This window comes from Ochotona princeps, chromosome 20 (assembly GCF_030435755.1).
Source record: "Ochotona princeps isolate mOchPri1 chromosome 20, mOchPri1.hap1, whole genome shotgun sequence".
In the NCBI taxonomy this organism is placed as follows: domain Eukaryota; kingdom Metazoa; phylum Chordata; class Mammalia; order Lagomorpha; family Ochotonidae; genus Ochotona; species Ochotona princeps.
The window spans coordinates 2,664,089-2,686,087 of NC_080851.1; the positions used below are offsets into that span (position 1 = coordinate 2,664,089).

A 21,999-nucleotide genomic window follows, 5' to 3' on the forward strand; every position below is an offset into this window, starting at 1 on the left:
TGGGCTTCGATGGACTGGATTGTTATATGGACTTATGATTTGCTATTTCTAGTGGGCCCTGTTACCACCAATCTCGGTTAGTAAAGACGCCTTAATACATGCTAGACTTATCTGGTGTGATCTCTCTCACCCCCTGCAACAGTGTTACATTTCCAGGTGGGTAACACGGGAGAGATTGGGGGATATTCAGGAGTGATTCATTTTATTTCTGATAGTGTTGAAAGATTGCTAAGGCAGACACAGCAAAACCCAGACTTGCTGGGTCTAAAAGTAGCAGCCCTAGAGCCAAGGGCCCTTAGGGTTCAATAGCTTTGATGAGTCTGAGGCAGAGGAGCTGTGCTGGGCCAGCCTGGGCGTGGTGGCCTGGCCTCCATTGTGAGGCGTCCCACATGTGATGTAACAGAGGTGGCAGGGGACCCTCCGCACCTGCTTACGCTCGCTCAGCCCTGGAGGGAGAGGTGCCTGTGAAGTGAGAAAAAAGAGGAGACAAGTCAGAAGTCCCTCCTGTGCAGCTCCTGCTGCCCCTGAAGCCCAATTGAGGAAGCCAGTGGCCGCCAGGCTCCGCTGCCCGGCCCAGGAGGATGAGTGCACAGCCCACGCTGAGGAGGGGCGTGGGGTTCTTCCAGGGCAGCCCTGAGGAAGCCGGCTGCAGTGCCAGCTTCCGGGGCTTGCTCCCCGAACCCGAAAATCCCGAGGCACCCAGGTGGGTAGCTACAGGACGAAGTGCCTGAGCAGCGCCTCCAATCAGCAGCGTCCATCGCACATGCCCTGCTTATCTGGGCACTGGTCCAGCCAGCGCAACGGCTGGCATTCACTGAAGCTTGCTGTCTGTCGCAGCACTTCCTGTTGGTGTCCTCTGTGTCAACAGAGGTGACTTTGAAATGTACAGACGACCCACTGAGTCGTCAGCAGGCAAGCTGGTCCAGTGTGCACTGACTGGTCAGGGCCGTGGGCATCATGGCGTTTGTTACGCTCTTGGGGAAGGCTCAGCTCACTGTTCTGTGAGTACACACACATGCTGAGCTCACGCCCGGTTCTCTGGTGGGAACTCGCATGGATGTTCCCTCTGTGAGAGCCAGAGGGAAGCCAGCAGGCTGGGCTGGTTAAAGGCTGTACATCTGTTGTTTGCTTCTGCGCTTGCTGCTGCCTGTTGGGAAAACAAAAACAGAAATTGATGAAAACCAGCCATCATTGGAAAGAGAAGGGAGACTGCGGAGCTGGCGTTCTGAGCACGCTCCCACTGCATGGCCAATCCCTGGGGCCAAGCGAGGCCACGGCAGAGCCCGGCAGCCGGGGTTTTCAGAAAATAACTCACGCTGCCTGCCAGGGAGCTTTGGGCCGCACCTGGAGAAGAACCCCCCCAAGAATAGCTACTGGAAGGGCAAGAATGATTTCAGACCGACTTAGTTGCCCTTAGGAGCATCTCCTAAGGCTGTTTCACCAGTGAGCAGGATGGCTGGACAGAGTTAAAGCCACCAAGACTGTCTGGAGAGGGTGGTGGCCCGTCCCAGTCTCCCTGTGCCTGAATGGCAGCTCGCTGAGCAGTCAGCTTGCAGCCCGGATGGTCCACTAACTGGACGCTGTTAACAAAACAAGTCTGGTTCCTGACGGCAGAACATAGCCTTAAAGAAATAGCAAAATTCAAAGTGTACTTATCTAAGTAGCTGAGAGAACTCCTAAGAATTCACGGGAATGCAATTACAATGGAAGTTTATTTTGGTACAAAAAGTAGTTTTAATTTATGACTTTTTTTACACTGGATATTTTCAATCAACTTTCTAAAAATTTTGTTTATTAAATTTTAAAGTCAGATTTGCAGAGAAGGAGAGACAGAAAGATCTTCCATTCTCTGGTTCACTTCCCAAGTGGCTGCAAGAGCCGGAACTGAACCAATCCGAAGCCAAGAGCCAGGAACCTCTTCAGGTTTCTTAAGTGGGTGCAGGGTACCCCAAGGTTTTGGCCCTTTCTCCACTGTTTTCCCAGGCCACAAGCAGGGAGTTGGATGGGAAGCAGGACTGTGGGATTAGAACCGGCACCCTATGGGATCTTGGCACATGTGAGGTGAGGACTTTAGCCGCTAGGCTACCATGCCAATCCCAATCAACTTTTTTTTTTTTTTAAAGATTTATTTCAGAGGAAAAGTTAGAGGGAAAGAGGGAGAAACAGAGAGTGAAAGATATGTCTTCCATCTGCAGATTACCCAAATGGCTGCAATACCCAGAACTGGGCTAGGCTGAAGCCAGGAGCCAGGAGCTTCTTCTGACTCTCCCATGGAGGTGACAGGGGCCCAGGCAAACACGGCCACCACCTGCTGCTTTCCCAGGCGCATTAGTGAGGAACTGGATGAGAGGTAGAGGAGTGTGGATGACACGAACCGGTACTTGCATGCGATGCTGGTGTCCCAGGCAGCAGTTCCACCAGCTACGCCACGGCACTGGCTTCTCTGTGAGCTCTCAGGTGATCCCTTAAAACGGAGTCACTTCTAGAATTCAAGCTACCTGCTTCAACCTTCCTGTTGGGCATGGGGCCGAGAACTGTGCTCTTGGTGATGGAGAAAAATGGAGAACCAGCAGGTGACAAATCCAAAACCACGTTAATGAAGTGACTTGAATTCTACAGCCAGTGCCACGCTAAATCCTCAGCCATGACTTTTGCTGCTGCCTTGAGTTACCTCTGTAGTTAATGAGACAATAATCTACCTCCATTCTTTTTTTAAAATTTTCACCTTATGTTTTAAGAACGTGTTAGCTTGCTCACACGCCTGCTTTGTGCGGAAGCTCCCAGCTCTCCGGTCTTGGCCCAAGCCAACTTCACAGCTAGCTGGTTGCTTTGTTTTGTTTGCCCTTAGGGTTTGCACTTGTCAAATCCACTGCAGCTGCCCGTGCGTGCCCCCAGTGGAGCAGCAGCACCACTTGGAAATGTACCTAATGAGACACTTGGCACGGACGCTCCCAGCAGCGCTGCCCAGGGGAATACCTACTGCGGAGTTGCTCATCACAGCCCCACGTGCCGTCAGCGCTGGGACAGGTTCCCATAGCGGACACCACAGGGGCCTGGGACCCGTGAGCCCCATCACTCCCAAGAGCACGGGGACTCTTGCTGACAGGGTACTGAGCCGAGGCCACCAAGCAGGGCGCATGCGTGCATGGCCCTCAGAACCAGGATTGGCTCAGGAGGTCTGCCTGGGGAGTGCAGGGGGCAGGATCTGATGGGGCCCCAGGGGAGCCGTGGACAGGCTGGACACACTGCTGTGCTGAACTGGCATGAACACACACATGTTGAGTGGCCTACACAACAGGAGCTGATTTCCTACAGTTGTGCGACTCGGGAGGCTGCAAGCCCAGGGTCACTGCTCCAGCTGCTGCCATGGCCCTGCCTGGCTTGCAGGTGACACCTCCCTAGGTCCAGCCATGTCCTGCTTTCTCTGCATGGAAGGGGCAGTGCGCTCTGGCCTCTCCTGTGGGCACCAATCCTAAGAGACCAGGCCAGTGCTCTGGCCTCCTCTCACCTTCATCAGCTCCACAGCCCCTCCTCCAGTACAGCCCCGTTGTCATCTGGGGCTTCTGTGTGCCCCCATGCAAGAGAGAGGACTCTGCTGGGACGCTCATGGTTCCCCCGTGCAGGGGACGGGACCCTTCAGGGACCCTCGTCATGCCCCGGTGCAGGGGAGGGGACCCCTCTGGGACGCTCGTGCTGAAGGTGCTCTGGCTCCAGGGAGGCTCTGCCGGCCTGTGGCTGCACACATTATTGCAGCACAGGCGGGGAACCAGGCGAGGATGACCTGACCACATTTTAGCAGCTATTTCTTGTCAGTGTGCTTTAACCTGGGACTAAATTCCAAAAAAAAATCAGAGCATGATTTTTTTCTTACATTCAAGACTTCTAGAAACACCCGGCCCTTTATTTTTTCCTTCTAATGAGCGTTAAAGAGTAAAAATGAGCATAAGAGGCAGAACAGCAATTCATGTGTGTTTGTATATGTGTGCATATTAGCGTAAAAGCTGCTTCCTCTCTGAAATAACAGGTTAAGAAAGAAGTTAGGGTCTGTGTGGTGATGCCGTGGGCTAGACCACGGCTTGCAACACCTGGTACCCCATATCAGAGGGTTGCTCCATTCCAGTTCAGCTCTCAGATAACTTACCTGGGAAGGTAATGGAAGAGGCTCTGAGTGCTTGGGTTTCAGCTACCAAAACGGAGTTCCAGGCTCCTGGCTAGGCCCTAGATCAGCCACTGCCAAGCCCTGAGGCCGTCTCGGAGGGGTGGGCTGTGAACCAGCATGTGGAAGCTCTCTTCCTGCTGGCTCCCTCCCTCTCCGTGGTTTGCAGACGCAGCTCAGAACAGGAAGGAATGAACGCAGGCCTTGCGCTGACTCAGGCAGAGCAGGTGTCCTAGTTTAACGCCCACGTGAAAGGTTGGTGGTTATGGCTCACATTCCTGAATCCTTTATTCTGTATTACCTGTAGGATACCTCGGTCCTGGAAGATGACCCTAGCTCTCTTGTTTATGCTGAGTTTTCTTCTTATAGGTAAGTCTTGCGAGCAGCAGTCTTTCCTGCCCTTACGCAGGGATGTGGTGAGAGCCATGGAGTGGCTCCTGCTTGCAATTAAATGCCCCTGAAACCGCTGCTGGAGGTGTCGGCATGCTTTTTTTTTTTTTTTTTTTTTTTTTAAGATTTACTGCTTTTTCAAAGGCAGATTTACAGAGAGGAGGCAAGCCAGATCTTCCATCTGCTGGTTCACTCCCCAAATGGCCGCAAGCACCATAGTCAAGTTGATCCAAAGTCGAGAGCCAGGAGCTTCTTCTGGATCTTGCGTGTGGTGCTGGGTCCCAATGCTCTGGGCCATTCTCTGCTGCTTTCCCAGGCAGGGAGCTGGGTGAGAAGTGCAGCATCCAGGACACGAGTTGGTGCCTGTGGGTGGAGGACCAGCCTGCTTAGCCATGGCACTATCTCCCTCAGCACATGCTGGAAGTAACACTGGCATCTTTTAGGGCACTTGTGTTCCTTTTCTCCTGGAATTGTGGTTTAAAATCACAGAAGTTGCATTGCAGTTAAGATTTTTTTTATTCTAACACGTTATACATTTTTCCTTTTCTAAAAGCCAGTGACTGAGCTTGGGGATTGGCTCAGCCAAGGCTCTTGCTTGCCATGTGGTTCCAGGAAATCACTGCCATGAAACACCATTTGACACATGCGCTGTTTCTTTCTCATTGTGCCTGTGTTCCTAGACCCCTGGCTCCAGTAAGGCCAGGGCTCCAGGCTGCTCCACCTGTCGGGCAGCTTAGCATACTTGGAGTGCCCGTCTCAGCTAGGAGTCCCTGGACTGAACTCTGGTGCTTGGAGTGCCCGTCTCAGCTAGGAGTCCTGGACTGGACATTGGTGCTTGGAGTGCCCATCTCAGCTAGGAGTCCTGGACTGAACCCTGGTGCTTGGAGTGCCCGTCTCAGCTAGGAGTCCTGGACTGAACCCTGGTGCTTGGAGTGCCCATCTCAGCTAGGAGTCCTGGACTGGACATTGGTGTGTGGAGTGCCCGTCTCAGCTAGGAGTCCTGGACTGAACCCTGGTGCTTGGAGTGCCCGTCTCAGCTAGGAGTCCTGGACTGAACCCTGGTGCTTGGAGTGCCCATCTCAGCTAGGAGTCCTGGACTGGACATTGGTGTGTGGAGTGCCCGTCTCAGCTAGGAGTCCTGGACTGAACCCTGGTGCTTGGAGTGCCCGTCTCAGCTAGGAGTCCCTGGACTGAACCCTGGTGCTTGGAGTGCCCGTCTCAGCTAGGAGTCCTGGACTGGACATTGGTGCTTGGAGTGCCCGTCTCAGCTAGGAGTCCCTGGACTGAACCCTGGTGCTTGGAGTGCCCGTCTCAGCTAGGAGTCCCTGGTGTGTGGAGTGCCCGTCTCAGCTAGGAGTCCTGGACTGGACATTGGTGTGTGGAGTGCCCGTCTCAGCTAGGAGTCCTGGACTGGACATTGGTGTGTGGAGTGCCGCCATTTCCTGCCCCTTGGCCCTCCGGCGCTGCCGTTAGGCACAAGGTGAGCCCCTTGACCATGTCCACAGGTCAGCTAGGCCGTGGTTGCCTTCTGCCTGTCCCTAACTCCGTGGTCAGGCTCCTCTCCTCCGTCCTCTCTCGTCTGCTGTCATTCTCTTTTAATTCTATTGGTCAACTCCAGGATTTAAATTCCTGTATCTTTTTAAAAAAATGCTTATTTTTATTGCAAGGCAGATATACAGAGAGGAGGAGAGGCAGAGGTAGACACACAGACCACACTGCCAGTGTCTGGAGCTCTGCTCTAAGCTAGGGCAGATCCTTAGGGCTTTCTTAGCCAGACAGAAAGAGCTGGTTGACTTTTCCAGGTTGCGTCACTTAGCTCTAAGCTGGGAAAACCCAGGCCACCTCCAAGTCTGCCTTGGCCTTTGTAGAGCCCCCAGGCCCCCAGGACACCTGGCCAGCGGCCTCTGCACTTTCAGCCCTGGACATGCACGCTGTGCTGTCTCCCCCAGCAGCAGCCCTCTGAGCCCTAACCCCTCCTCCTTGGCCGCGTGGGTCAGCCGCGTGCCCTTTGCCCTGAGTGGACATGAGCTATGTATGACTTTTAACTCTTCGAGCAGACACTAAATCTCCCAGCAGCCACTCAGCCCCGTGGTGGCGTGCCACGAACGGCTGCCCCTGTCTGCTCTCCAAGGAGCCGCTGCACAGGCCAGAACTCATGGCCTGAATGTGAGCAGCTGCCCACTGGACCCCAGCACTGTGGTGGGGACTAGAAGATGCCATAAAATCCAGCACCCTGTTTCTCATCCTCTGGCTGGCTTGGACAGACTTGAGGTCAGGGTCCAGCGCCCAGCGCCCCTGGAGCCGTCCGGCTCTGCCTGCTGCCGTGGCCTCTGCGGAGGTTGAATTCATTGAGCAGCCTAAGTCCTCGTTTCCCATGGCATTCTAAGGTGAGGTGCTCTTGTTAAGAATGTATGTGGGGGGCCCCAGCGGCGTGGCCTAGCGGCTAAAGTCCTCGCCTTGAACACCCCAGGATCCCATATGGGCGCTGGTTCTAATCCCAGCAGCTCCACTTCCCATCCAGCTCTCTGCTTGTGGCCTGGGAAAGCAGTCAAGGACGGCCCAAGGCTTTGGGACCCTGCACCCTCATAGGAGACCCGGAAGAGGTTCCTGGTTCCTGGCTTTGGATTGGCACAGCTCCGGCCGTTGCGGTCACTTGGGGAGTGAATCATCAGACGGAAGATCTTCCTCTCTGTCTCTCCTCCTCTCTGTGTATCTGACTTTGTAATAAAAATAAATAAATCTTTTAAAAAAAGAATGTATGTGGGGCAGGCACTGTGGCACCACAGGTTAAGCCTCTGCCTGTGACACTGGCATCCCTGTGGTCATCGGTTCAAGTCCCAGCTGATCCATTTCTGATGCAACTTGCCCCTAAAGTGCCTGGACAAAACGGATGAGGATGACACAGCTGCTTGGGCTCTGCGCCCACATGGGAGACCCAGAGAAGGCTGCTGGCTCCTGGCTTCAGCCTGGCCCTGCCGCCGCCGCAGCAGCCTCTGCCTCTGCAGAACAGCCAGCAGATGGCGGGTTTCCTCTGTGTCTCCTCTGCTCCAACTCTGCCTTTCAAATAAATTTTTCAAATCTTTTTTTGAAAGAGTGTATGTGTATCATGCCCTTCCCTATCAGAAATTCCCGTGAACTCAGGCAAAAGGCAATGTTCTTTATAAATGTGCTGAAAGAAACCCTTTTATTAGAGTTGGTGTTTCCATCAACAGGACTTCGAAGTCAGCAGTGGCTGAAGGGGGCAGAGTTCTCCCAGAGATCTGGGCAGCTCTACACTGTGGCGGCCGAGTTTGGGTCAAGGCTTTACAACTACCAGGTGAGCTTGATTTAATGCCTTGTCACGCACTTGATATTTCCTGTGTGCCAGGGCGAGTGCCACGTGCTGGCTTTGCGCTGTGCGAGACCGGCCGACAGAAAGGTGGAAACGGAGCCTGATGAAGAGGCCTTAGGCAGAGGAGGCCCTAGGTCTCGCCACAGCCGCTGGGTCCTTGCACGGTGAAAAATGGCCAAGGCGTCCTTGCACTTGACCTCTGCCTGGTGCCGTGCAGGGCATGCCCAGAGGCTGGTCTTAGAATGTTGCCCTGGTTTCCCCTCAGCATTCCAGGGTCAGCCTTATCCACTCTGGTCTGACCTCAGAAGGCCAAGGGGAAGGGCTTGGCAGAACTGCCGGCCAGGTCACTGCCACTCCAGGGCAAGAAGGGACAAATGTCCTAGGTATGTGGCTGCTCAGTGTCTATAGGGATGCGTGAGTCGATGAATGAAAGGTTTGCATGTGAACACCCTCCCCGCCCACGTGCGCACTCCCAGAGCCTTTCCTGCCAAGGCCAGGGTTCCCGGCTCAGGCCTGGCCACGGCCCGAGGCTGCGCTGTGGGCCTTTCTCTAGCTTCGCTGGCCAGGGTGTCCCTGGCTCTCACACAGACCAGTGGGAGCCAGTCATGTCCCGTGAGCCTTCTCCCTGAGTGCGCTCTGCAGACCTCAGCCGTGGGCCGTGAGTGCTGTGTGTGTGTGTGTGTCTTCATGCACTCTCTTGTGACAGCGTTTTATGGCTGAGCAATGTTCCAGTGAGTAACACGCTAATTTCTTGGCAGCTGAGTTGCTGCCCAGTCTTGGATATTGTAAACCCAGTGTCCTCGCTTGTCTTTGACTTTACGTAGGATGCCCTCCCCTTCTGCTCACGCCGCAGCCCGGGGCTTGACTTTACTTTTCCAAAAGCTGGAGAGGCCTGCTGGGGTCGCAGGCGCAGCGCAGGGCGACAACGACACCACATGCTGGGAGGGATCTTCTGCACGTGAAGCAACTGTTGTAGTTTAGCCTCCAAGTCCTTTACCCAGAGCAGTGCTAAATCCACGGAGAGAGGGGGCAGGCAGGGGGCAGCCCTGGCTCCCCTGCCCCGTCCTGGGAATCGGGCAGGGACGTGCCCATTGGAACACCACCCCCTCTTGCCAGTGAGAGTCCTCCGTTGTAAGCAGGTCCGTGGCAGGCCCGCCCTTCTCCCTGACTGTGTGAACGGGGCTCAGACAGGTGTCTACGGCTCCCAAAGGCCCAAGTGTGTGGGGAGGAAGGCAGGCTGCTGCGGTGGGTGGCGTCCACTGTGACCTCTCTGTCTCTTTCAGGCCAGGCTTCGAATGCCCAAAGAGCACCTGGAGCTTCTGAAGTGAGTGGCGTTTCTGAGCCCCTCGTCCATGTGAAATCACGCCAGACGTCTGCCACAGCCATGCCAGCCAAAGGCGTGGTCTCCGGGTGTTTCCTCCTGCCCGCTCACTGCAGGTGGAGCTGTCTTAAGGCAATGCACAGGTGCCAGTGAGGGGTTCCTTCTGAACCCGTAGGACAGTCTGTGCTGCTGATCCTGTCAAGCCCTGTTCCTCCCGATGGCCTCCCTGCCCTCTTGGCTTCCATCATTCCGGGCAGCGGACCTGGGGCCACCGCTCCTGTGTCTGCTGAGTCCACCCTCAGCGTGAACATGTGGCTGGGGAACAGGATGGTCACACTGCAGTGGCTTTGGGAGATCAACTGCCCCTTTACCTTGACCTCTGTGACTCGTTTCTTAAGGGTTCTGGGGGGGACTGTCCAAGTCACTGATGGTCACAGAACACGAAAACAACCAGGTTGAGAAAATCCCGAGGTTGAGCTCGATGGGCACAGCTATTGGGAAGCCCTTTGGGTAGCCCTCAGGGGCCTATGACCTCGGGGAAGGGCAGTGGGACTGACAGCCCCCACCTCTATCTTTTGCAAGTGTTTGGGGGTCATGAAATAAAAACTGAAACCCATCAAAATATCAACATAATTTGTTTTGAAACATTTGTATTTCCCCCAGTTTAAAATTAGCATTGTTTGTCCCTTTGAGGAAGAACGCTAGACAAATAGGGCTTATATTTTTTCAGCATAAATAAATACCCCACACCCCACTGCCTGCAGTAATTTCCAAGCAATCAGAGCTACAGAATGCATTCTTGAAAGTAAACCCACACACACATAGGCTGTAGGGCTGACCCAAGCCCCCCGCTCCCGGCTGTACCCCCAGCCATGCCAGGTCCTGCTAGAGTGCATCAGGCCAGATCTGGAAGCACAGATTCACAGTGAGCGGCCAGCAAAGCTGACAGAGGCCACTCGGACAAGGAGCACAGCCAGGAGCTGAGGCGTTCTCCAGGACATGACCTGAGCGCCCAGGTGTTCCCCCGGGCGCAGTGCACCTGGGCCGTTCAACACCATGAAGCCCTCCTCATGCCGTCCGCCCCTCCTTCCCTTCTCACCCACAGGAAGGAAAGCCAGACCCTTGAGAGCAATTTTCGGGAAATCCTGTTTCTCATTGAGCAAACCGAGGCCCTCAAGATGCTGCTGAGGGATGTGCAGGAAGGTGCACACAACCTCAGCTGGAAGGTCACGGGGGACACGCTCACCGGGGACCAGGACGCAGCCGAGGCCCTAGAAGAGGCAAGGCGGGGACAGGGCCGGGCTGATGGCTCCCGAGGGCTCCCTGCTGGTGCAGAGCCTGCCCCTGCTCAAGGGGGCCCTGGGAGCCCATGGCACAGACTCCCTCCTCCCCGACACTGCTTTGCCTTTCCTGGGCTGGGCTACTTGACAAAGCCATCACACACCCTGCTCCCCACCTGCTGCCTGGGCCGCCCCCCATCCTTGACAGCAAGGACCCCAGCTTCCAGGTGTGGACCCTGCTCCTTCCCTTGGGCTGCCCTTGGCACTGGAGCAGTCCGCAGAACTGGATACTCTTGTGTTGGTCAATGTGAACTGTCCTGGTTCCCAGACAATGCCTGATGTCCACTCTTGCTGCCCTGCTCAGGGTGCCCAAGGGCACGGGACCACAGCGCCCCCTCCCGGCCCACTGTGAGAGTGCAGGAGTGCAGTTGTCCACCTTGCTGTGGGACCTTGTGGGTTCACTGAGCACATCCCGGGATTGTGGGACAGCCCCATAGAGCTGACTGCTGTGCACAGTCCCCTCAGTGCCTGGGCTCTGAGGTGGGTGGCAGTGCCCGCTTGCAGACTGGGCATCTCAGGTCCATGGCAACTAAGTGAGGCACAGAAATGCAAGCAGTTGGCAGAGATGAACAAAACGTGCTTTCTTCCAACTTGCGCAGGAAATGTCCAACTTGGTGAATTACGTGCTGAAGAAGCTGCGAGAAGACCAGGTGCAGATGGCAGATTACGCCCTCAAGTCAGCCGGTGAGTGTAGGCAACGGGAACTGTCACGCGGAGAGCTTGCCCACAGAGCACACTCGTGTGTGCAATGCCTCCTGAGTGTCTCTAAAGACAAGATCCGCTTGTTCCTTTGCTATTTTGTTTATTGTAATTAGTATCACTTATTAGAGAAACATACTTGTGCATCTGGTCCCTTGAGAGGGGGAGCCCAGGAAGCCCAGATAATAAAGGAGAGATTAGAAGCCAGCTGCTGAGAGCAGGTGGAGGGACCAATGATGCTCCGGAGGCCAGAGCTGGGGAAGGGATGCAGCGCTGCAGTGTGCAGCCACTCCTGCCCTGCCACTTAGTTGCTTTCTGGGAAGTCCCTGCTGGCAGCGCTGGCAGTCCCCTCCAAGAGCTGCTGAAGATCTGAGCTGTGGGCTCCAGTCCTGCGCCAACCCCCTCGGGCTCAAGGGAGCTGAGGTTGGACCCTACAGTGGCAAACGTGGGGTGAGATCTGGTGCTGGGAAAATGTCTAGGCTGAGTGTGTGCAGCACTAGAAGCACCCCTGTGGAGGGCAGGCCGGAGACCCACTCCCATCTGCCTTGCTGACCGTGCCGGTGCTGGACAGCACCCCTGTGGAGGGCAGGCTGGAGACCCACGCCCATCTGCCTTGCTGACCGTGCCGGTGCTGGACAGCACCCCTGTGGAGGGCAGGCCGGAGACCCACTCCTGTCTGCCTTGCTGACCGTGCCGGTGCTGGACAGCAAGACCCGGGGAAATGAGACATGCGCAAGGGAACAGAAAATCAATATGCTCACGTTCACACAAGTGGTTGATGGTTTTTCCGTGTAAGTGTCTTGGTTTGTGTGGGACGTAGTGTTCTGCACTGACGGGAATCTGGCCAAACGTAACTGCAATGCACATGTATGTTTCCTAGTGCGCCGCCCAGAAGGAAACACTGGTACTCAGGCACACAGACACGGATACAGCATGGTGTGAGCGGTGTCATCCTGCTGACAGCAGAGGAAGTGCTGCGTGCTGTGTGTGTTTGTTACATGTCAGACCCTGCTTGTGCAGCACAAACCTTGCAACACCAGGGTTTGCTAGGTGCACTTGGCTGCTCTGACAAAGAGCTGTGTAACTGATGGGTGTGACTCCAAGGACGGCTGGTGCCCGATGCTGCCACTTGTCTTGAAGTGAGTGGCAATGACAGGTGTCTCCTTCGTCACGTGAGCTGCTAAAATATACACAATTTAGAGAGAGAGAGGAAGTCCTGGCTGTCCCTTTAGATAACACACCAGACCACCTGTTATCTCCATTTCTAATTCAAAGTGCTTCCGAAGTCAGCATTTCCTCATGGAATCAGCCTCAGACAAGCCATGAGATGGCAGGGGGCACTCCAATGTGGCTTTTCCCACTGGGAAGAAACTTCCAGAGCCCCAGTCTGCTCCGCAGTCCAGCTTTCACCACGACAGCTTCCAACGCCTGTGAGCTGGACGTGTGTGTGATGTCCCGTCTCCCACTCATGTTGTCATCCCAGGAGCCTCCATCATTGAGTCGGGAACCTCAGAAAGCTACAAAAACGACAAAGCCAAGCTGTACTGGCACGGAATAGGGTTCCTGAACTATGAAATGCCTCCGGATACCATCCTTCAGGTAGCAGCTAAGTTCAACTTCAGGACCTCATTCCTGTTCTTTTTAAAATTTATTTTATGTTTATTGGAAAGTCAGATTATACAGAGAAGAGTAGAAACGGGGAGGAAGATCTTCCATCTGATGCTTCACTCCTCAAGCGGCCTCAATGGCTGGAGCCCCTTCCGGGCCTCCCACACGGTGCAGGGTCCCAAGGCCTTGGGCCGTCCTCGACTGCTTTCCCAGGCCACAAGCAGGGAGCTGGATGGGAAGTGGAGCCGCCGGGACTAGAACCGGCGCCCACATGGGATCCCGGCACGTTCAAGGCGAGGACTCCAACACCACCACCATCACCTTCCCCAGCCCCTCCACCATCAGCCCAGTCATCACTGCCATCATCATCATTGCCATCACTATTGCTCCCACCATTTCCTCCAGCACCATCACTGCCATTGCCTCCCTGTCACCATTCCTGCTGCCATCCCTCCCCCAGTGGTCACCACCACCATCCTGACCACCAGGACCATCATGGTCTTCACCGGGGCTGCATAGTGCTCGCTCACAGCCTAGTGGGAGCAGCCCAGGCAACACGGGCGGTGAAGCCTACTGACCGACAGCTGTCCTGCACGATGCCTTCACGTCACAGGCGGTCAGTAGCGAGTCTCTCCTGTGTTGCTGAGCTGCTTAGCCAGCGTGGAGCTTAACTCTGTTTCCTTTGCAGCCGGACGTCCACCCTGGGAAGTGCTGGGCCTTCCCCGGCTCCCAGGGTCACACCCTGATCAGACTGGCCAGGAGGATCACACCGTCTGCTGTCACCATTGAGCACATTTCAGAGAAGGTATCTCCCTCAGGAAACATCTCCAGCGCCCCCAAGGACTTCTCTGTCTATGTGAGCTGCTGCCTGAATGTCTTGTTCTGAGGGGGTTGGGGCGCAGGTGTTGCCTAGGGCACAGGGGCTGCACACTTGTCCTCACTGTGCACTCACTGTGCCACCTGCCGCTGTGCCACCTGCCTGTGCTGTCTCGCCTGTCAGCTGGGAGCTTTGCACCAGAGGAGTTCTATCAGCTGCTAATTTCATTTTTTTTTTACTGTCACCAACGTTGTACACATACAATTTACATGTGAGGTTTCCACAGTCTGTACCGAGGCCATGGCCCGTGCTCCATGTGTCTGTCCTCCAGGGAGTGTCCTCCGGCCACCCGGCCACCCGGCCCATGTGTCTGTCCTCCAGGGAGTGTCCTCCGGCCACCCAGCCACCCGGCCCATGTGTCTCCTCCAGGGAGTGTCCTCCGGCCACCCAGCCACCCGGCCCATGTGTCTGTCCTCCAGGGAGTGTCCTCCGGCCACCCGGCCACCCGGCCCATGTGCATATCTGTGCATGCTTGTCCCCCTGCACACTTTCACTGTCTCTTAGTGGTTCAGTGCTGGTCACCCCTGCTGACATCGGCCATGGCTCCCAACCCTCTCAGCATCTCTATGTCAGACTCATGGATTCTAAGTCAGCCATTGGAAGTGGGACACTTAGCCTTTCTTGGTTGTATGTCCATTAGCCAATCAGTTTTAGAACACGGTATTACTCCCAGAGAAATTCCATGTCCCTTAGCTGTCCCCTCTGCTTTCCCCAGAACCCAGACAGCTGCTACCTTTGTCTCCAAACACTGGCTTCACAGGAATGCAGCCAAGGGACCATTTGCTGAACGAATGGCTTCTTTCACGTCTCGTGTGATTTTCTCAAGCACGTCCACGTGGCAGACTGCGTCATCTCTTTCCTGGCATCTCAGCCTTTGGATCCACTCCGCTGTCGACAGGCAGCCGAGCAGTTCTACTTTCTGGCTGTGGAGTGATGCTGTGTGAACACCTTGGGTCTCCCCTAGGCGGATACTCAGGCTGGAACTGCTGGGCCACAGCGTGAATCTGCATGCAATGTGTGGGGCTCTGCCAGGCTGTGTATCTTACCTTGTTTTAACTGGTACTTGGTTGTTCTCAGTTGAACCATGCATTTCAATGCCATTCTTTCCTGCATGATTTTTTTGGGGGGGCGCTTCTGATCACAATGGCCGTTTTTTGTTCTGTTTTGTTTAAATTGCCTTGGCTTAGTTTCCTGTAGGCCTATCCCTAACTCATCCCTGAGTCCTTCGGAAGTGTGACTGGCCTCCCGTTGTGTGAACTCGTGTCAGGTAACTCACTGATTTCCTGCTCTGCACCCCATTCCTCCTCTCCTTTGGAGATACTGCTTCTGGAACTTTCTCCCGTCTGGCAGTTGCCTGATAGTTCTCACGTAGGACTGCTATTACGAGACTTAATTTCTGCATCCTGAGAATTCAGCTTCTTATCCTTTAATTATTATTATTCTTTAGAAGTTGTTTTTCTTGTTTTTCTTCTCTGGTTTTGTGTTTTGTTCAACCTTTCGGAGGATTTTGTCACCTTCCATCCACACCCCATGTTGGTTTTCTTTCTGCTGTCACGGTTACTCTTCCCCAGGCTTTTTGCTTCTGCAGACTCCCCCTTCTAGAATGTCACCCCGTTTCTGCTGCTGTTCAGGACGCAGCATCTTCCCACCCTCTCCTGAAGATCCTGGAACGAACCGTCCTGTGCTCACTGCTCGTCAGCTCCTTCCCGTGTTGATTTCTGAACCAATTCCCCTTTTTCCACGGTCTCTGTCTCCCCTGCATGTCTGTGGTGTGTCTGTGTCATGTGAGTTGCTCAGCAGCAGTAGGACATTGAACACGATGGGGCCCCCGGGCTGTGGACTTCTTGGGTGGGGTGCTCAGTGCCCATTGCTTCTGGAGCCCCAAGAGCTGGGAAGCAGGAAGGTGACCCTGAGGAATCCCGCAGTCTTGGTGTGGGAGGCATTGGCTCACTCACACACCCCAAGGAGTTAGTGGGTAGAAGAGGCTGGCGGGGCCACCAGCCAGTACATAGCCAGTACACAGCCAGTACACAGCCAGTACACAGCCAATACACCAGCAGGCTGCCAGCCCTTTCGGTCTGGCTCATTCTCTGTCTCACAGTTGGGAATTATGGGGCCAAGCGATGCTACTGACTGGGCCTGGGGACAGCAATGACCTGCTACGGAAGAGCCTTTGAAATGAGTATGAGCCAAGCCTCAGGCCTGGTCTCTTTCTCCCTCCCTCTGCTGTGCAGACCGCCTGGGAGCCTGCACAGTGTGTCTGTGTGCAGCCGGTTCCAGAGCCAGCCAAGTGTCACTGCCCCAGGTCTCCTTGGCTTGGTGTGTACTCCCATTTTGCCCAGTGGTTCTATGCCTTCTTTCCATCCTGTGCGAGGGCTCCGTGTGGCGCGATCTGCCTGTGTGTCCTCTGAACGCCTCCACACCCCCTGATGCTGAGGTCACAGGATGCAGGCTGGAGGACAACCTCCCTCTGGAGCCAGCCTGCACGCACAGCAGCATTGAAGACTGGAGTGAGGCTGAATGTGAGCACAGCCAGGCAGCCATCAGAGGAATCCCAGTGATGCCTCGGGCGGGAATCCTTGGCTGCTTCAGACTGCTAGCCTGTCTCTGGTGGGCCAGGGGAAGAATGTGTGCAATTGAAACACTAACCAGGACAAAGGAGGCGGGAGCAAAGCCAGCACCCCTCCCGGACAGCCAGGGGCACAGGAGGCGTGAGTCCTGCTGAGAAAGAGAGAGCTTTTGAGTACATTACATAATCATGATGTAGCTGTTACTTTTAATACAAATTACGCCTTGGCTTATGTTAGCATCTCTAGGACAAGGTTACTGAGTGCATCACTTTGCCACCAGCGTGGATTTCTCAGTCTGCAGTCTGGGGTGTGACAGGCGGAATACAAGGTGCTCACCAAGAGCTCCTTTTTCTGGGGTGCTTGATTGCATGACCCAGGTCTGGTGATTGGACGAAGTTTGTGTCATTTTGAAAGAGTTCATGTTAGCATGGACTTAGGCGAAGTATGACAGGATAGCAAATCCAGCTCTCAGGGCCAAGGTACTGCTGGGATTTCTCTCTCTCTCTCTCTCTCCTTCCCCCTCTCTCTCCCTTCTCTCTGTAATCTGTCTTTCATCTGTCTACTGACTCTTCCATGTATCTCACCTGCCTAGTATTCCATCTGTCTTCTGCATAACCCCCTCGGTTTCCTCTGTTTATCTTGCATGAATGTATCTCATCTATCATCTTCCATGTGTCTGCCCTCTCTCTCCCCTTCTGTAGGTTAAATGGCCCTCTGGTGGACAGGCTGGCACTGGCACTAGCCCAGCACCCTGTCCCTGGTGGACACCCAAAGACGACCAGTGAACTGGGGCGACTCGGCCACACAGCCGCCTCTGTTTCTTTGCAGCCAAGGTCCGCCCGCCGCAAGCCCTTTTCCGGTGCTTTCTTTGTAGGGCATCCTGAGAAAGTGTGAAGGGGAAGAGATGCTGCTGGGCCGGTTCACGTACAACAAGACGGACAGCACCGTGCAGACGTTTGCACTGCAGGTGACGGCTCGGCGGGAGCCGCTGGGCTGCACGGGGAGGTTCTCAGGAGAGGTGCTGAGGCAGAAGCAACCCAGTTCTTAGCTCCAGGGCTACCACAGAACCTTTTCTAGTCCCGCTCTCCCTCCTTTGCTGTTCCTCAGTTCTTGGCTCTTCTGTTCCCTAGCAGCTGAGTTTCCAGCCGCTGTCTCACCTCTCTTGGGTCAAGGACAAGGAGGTGATGGTGCGTGTGAGGTGAATGGATTACTTGGTAGCAGATAACACAGTCAAACTTCTAAACTCCTGACACTCCCTGAGGTCTATGAAACATGTTTTCATTATTGCTCATTAGCAGAAATAACTGAAAATGTGTCCAAGGCGTATGAAATAAAACAAGTGCTGTGTGACATTTCTTGGTCAGTCCTGAGGAATCTTGCAGAAACAACACACAGTTGGCCTTCTGTACCCAGAGGTTCTGCCTCTGGATTCAGACAACCATTGCTCAAAAACCAATTTTTAAAAAAATGCATCTGTGGGGTCTGGTGTTGTGGTACAACAGGTTAGGTGGCCACCTGCAATGCCAGTATCCAGCATGGGCACTGGGTCGAGTCCCGGCTGCTCCACTTCCAATCCGGCTCCCTGTTACTGCACGAGAAATCAGCAGAAGATGGCCCAAATGCCTGGACCTCTGCTGCCCACGGAGAGACCCCACCCGAGTTCCCAGCTCCTGGCTTCAGTGAAGCCCGGCCCTGGCTGTTGCAGCCATTTGGGGAGTGAACCAACAGATGCAAGATCTCTCTGCCTCTCTCTAGCTCTGCCTTTCAAATACTTTTTTTTAAAGCATCTGTATGGAACTTGTGCAGACTTTTCTTGCCATTCTTCCCTAAATAAGACTGTAACCACTGCTTGGCAGTCCCACAGGCCCAGATGTTCTGATCACCTAGAACTGCCGTGTAGGCACACCGTAAGGGAGGAGCTGGGGCTGTAGGCAAGCAGCACTCCCTTTTCTATAAAGCAGCTAGACAGCCCTGGTTGGGCTCCACAGGGCTTCCGGAAAGAACCCCTACAGGTGCCGAGTGACACCTGCTAGAGTGTAGTCACATGGACTCTGGCGCCTCTCCCAGCTTTTGTATTAGCTGTGCAGAGCTGGTTCCCATACAACATGCAGCCCTCTCTCAGTGTTCTGGGGGAGATGGAGTGGCAGGAGGGCCTAGAGGCTCTAAACTGCCACTGTGACTTCCTGCCCATGAGCTGGACATTTCCTTGTCCATCGGATCAGCCTTTGGAAGCATTGGTGCGAGGAAGGCAGAAAAGGGTTCCAGCTTCGTGCAGCAGCTGTGTTCATTGGGGCTCTTGGGGAGGAGTTTCCTGACAAGGCACTCAGCTCTTCTGGTCCTTGTTTTTCAGCGCCAAGTTCCTGAATCCATATCATGTGTGAAACTCAAGATCCTGAGCAACTGGGGACACCCACAGTACACGTGTCTGTACCGATTCAGGGTCCACGGCAAGCCCAGCGACCACAGCTAGACGGAGCTGCCGAGGGCACGACTTGGATTCCCAGGGACAGAACGCCGGGGCGCCCACTTCCCGCTGCACAGCGAGTGTGTTTTTTACTAATAAACACGTGATAGAACGTCCAGTGTCCCTGTGAGAGTCTGGCAGCGACTGGAGTTGCTCTGTGGCCGGCTCCACCAGGCGCTGCGCCCTCGGCCACCGCCACCGCCACCGCCAGCGCGTCATGGCACTGAGCATTTTCAAAAAGTCCAAGTGAGTGAAGGGGTCTGCGCACATGGGAGTTGCAAAAAAAACCAAAAAACAAAAACAAAACAAAACTGGTGAGTTCCTTCAAGTTAAGTGTACCTTACAAGTCATTGCAGACTAGGGAAAGTTGCAGCAAGTTCATGGGTATGGAGTTACCCCTCAACCAGAACTGTCAAGGCCAAACACAGCAAGGCAGAGGGCAAAACCTACAAAACCACAACCACGACTCTAGAAAACCAGGAAAAGAAGTGTCACCTGCTGAGGTAAGGGGCCCAGCAGCAGTGGGTGGCCGAGGGGGAAGCCGCATCTGTCCTTGGGCGGCAGAACTCGGCTCACAGCACCCCAGTTCATCCAAGGTAAGAGGCCCAGCAGCAGTGGGTGGCTGAGGGGGAAACCGCATCTGTCCTTGGGTGGCAGAATTCGGCATGACACAAACATTGGCGCAGGTGCAGCACAGGTGAGCAAGGCCCCCTTGGCAGCCAGGGACCAGAGCCAGGAGCCTTTTTCGGGTCTCCCACGCAGGTGCAGCATCCCAAGGCTTTAGGCCGTCCTCGACTGCTTTCCCAGGCCACAAGCAGGGAGCTGGATGGGAAGTGAGGCTGCCGGGATTAGAACTAAGTCAATACATGCAAGGCAAGGACTTTAGCCACTAGTCTACCGCGCTGGGTCTGAGGATCCAAGTGTTTAACACATGGGTCTGTGGGCAGCATTCAACTTCAAAACAATGACAGTGTTGCATCTAGAGTCCTAAAAAACAAAAACAAAAGCATTTATTTGCTTGATAGCGTTGTGGAAAGAGAGATGCTGCATTCACTGGTTCACTCCCCTGGTGATTTGTAATAGCTGGAGCTGGGCTGGCCCAAAGCCAGGAGCCAGGAGCGTCCACTGGCTCCCCTACATGGGAGCAGAGGCCCATGCTCCTGGCCGTCTTCCGCTGCCTCCCCGAGCCCATTAGCAGGCAGTTGGATTGGAAGTGGAGCAGGCAGGATTGCAGTGAGCACCCAAGGGGATGCTGGCAGCTGCTGTTCCAGCGTGGGAGAGCCAGTGGAAGCTACTGGCTTCAGTGGTACGCCACAGAACCGCCTAGTCTTTACAACAATCACATGAGGACAAAATGAACGGGAAGATGGACAAAACACTTTGACTGTTAGAGCAACCTCATGGGAGGACTTTGACAATTCTGTCTACATTTAAAGATGTTTGATATTTTCTATTTCAGAAAACATTTAGAAGATTAAAACACTTGCACATTTAGGAAACTGCAAAGTGCAGTGCCTTACACTAGATGGTCGAGTGTGACGTTCATACGGAAGTGAGCGCTCAGAAGGAATCGAGGAAACCTGTGATAATACGGAGCGGGATCACGCTCCCGGGACACAGAGCAACAGTCTGGAAGCACTGAATTAGGTTGTCAAATCCACGTAAGAGAATTGCAAGAGGACCTGAGATTCATCAAAAAGTCGTCACAGCTTCATATGTATCCTTTGGGCCTTTGTCAATACAAGTCACGTACACTTAACAGGTTCACGCAGTTATGCTACAATTTGTGGCATGAGGTTAAGGAGCTCACAGCAAAGGTCAATAGAATAGAGTTTCAATAGAATAGAGTTTCAAGATACACTGTATTGGTGATCTATAGAACAAACTTTTTTATGAGTGATGCTCAGTATTTCAAAATTTACAAAGTAATTTTAGAAGCAAATTTTGTTGATTTAAATTTGGAAGAGCTACATGGTGATTGGCGTGGCAAGGAAGAGCAGACTTCAGATTATAAGTCAAAACACACAAAAGCACCTTGCACTTTAAAAATAATCTGCATTTGGGCCTGGCGGCGTGGCCTAGTGGCTAAAGTCCTCGCCTTGAACGCCCCGGGATCCCATATGGGCGCCGGTTCTAGTCCCGGCAGCTCCACTTCCTATCCAGCTCCCTGCTTGTGGCCTGGGAAAGCAGTAGAGGACGGCCCAATGCCTTGGGACCCTGCACCCGCATGGGAGACCTGGAAGAGTTCCTGGTTCCTGGCTTCGGATCGGCGCAACACCGGCCGTTGCGGCTCACTTGGGGAGTGAATCATCGGATGGAAGATCTTCCCCTCTCTCTCCTCTCTGTATATCTATCTGACTTTGTAATAAAAATAAATAAATCTTAAAAAAAAATCTGCATTTCCACTGTTACAACAGTATATCCAGTTTACAGTCCAGCCAAAGGCCATGTGTCAGTCCTAGAGAGACTACAACAGTTACCTTATTCTGGTTTTTTTTTTTTTTAATTATTTATTATTTAACTTCATTAATTACATTGTATTATGTGACACAGTTACATAGATACTTGGGCTCTCCCACCCCTCCCCAAACCCTCCCATCATGGTGGATTCCTCCACCTTGTTGCATAACCACAGTTACCTTATTCTGAAATACATGTCCCCCGCACGTGAGAGTCCTAAAAGTAAGCCCCACCACTCAGGGGCGGGACCAAGGCTCCACTCCCTGGGCGTGGCCAGAGGTTGCCACGCCCACAGGTGGCCGGAGGACATCACAAGCCAGCCTTGCCTTGCCAGAGAGAGAGACAGATTACCAGTCTTGCCTTGCCAGAGATAGAGACAGGCAGACAGCGAGAGAGACACAGATTGTCAAGGCAAGGCTGGCTCTCTGAGAGACAGACAGACAGAGTGAGAGTAAGAGAGCTATCCTTGCCATGCCTTACAGTGAGAGACAGCAAGAGAGAGAGAGAGAGCCAGCCTTGCCTTGCCAGAGAGAGAGAAAGAGAACCAACCTTGCCTTGCCAGAGAGACAGACAGAGAGAACCCTTGCCTTGCCCGCCAGACAGACAGACAGCAAGAGAGACACAGATTTCCAAGTCTAGGCTGGCTCTTGAGAGACAGACAGACAGGGAGAGAAAAGACAGAGAGCCAGCCTTGCCATGCCAGTGTGAGTGACAGAGAGCCAGCCTTGTTTGCTAGAGATAGAGCCAGAGATCCAGCCTTGCCTTGCCAGAGCTGAGATGACT

The 21,999-nt window shown here is 54.0% G+C and overlaps 1 protein-coding gene across 1 annotated transcript; it reads left to right on the forward strand.

Moving 5' to 3' along the window:
* Positions 1–510: 510 nt before the first annotated feature.
* On the forward strand, positions 511–18,783 carry SUN3 (Sad1 and UNC84 domain containing 3). The gene is made up of 10 exons (XM_012926165.2): positions 511–703; positions 4,464–4,525; positions 7,759–7,862; positions 9,161–9,201; positions 10,304–10,478; positions 11,138–11,222; positions 12,721–12,836; positions 13,534–13,701; positions 17,167–17,259; positions 18,643–18,783. The coding sequence occupies exons 1-10, from the start codon at positions 582–584 to the stop codon at positions 18,760–18,762; spliced, it is 1,086 nt and encodes a 361-aa protein (XP_012781619.2). The 5' UTR covers positions 511–581; the 3' UTR covers positions 18,763–18,783.
* The last annotated feature ends 3,216 nt before the right edge of the window (positions 18,784–21,999 follow it).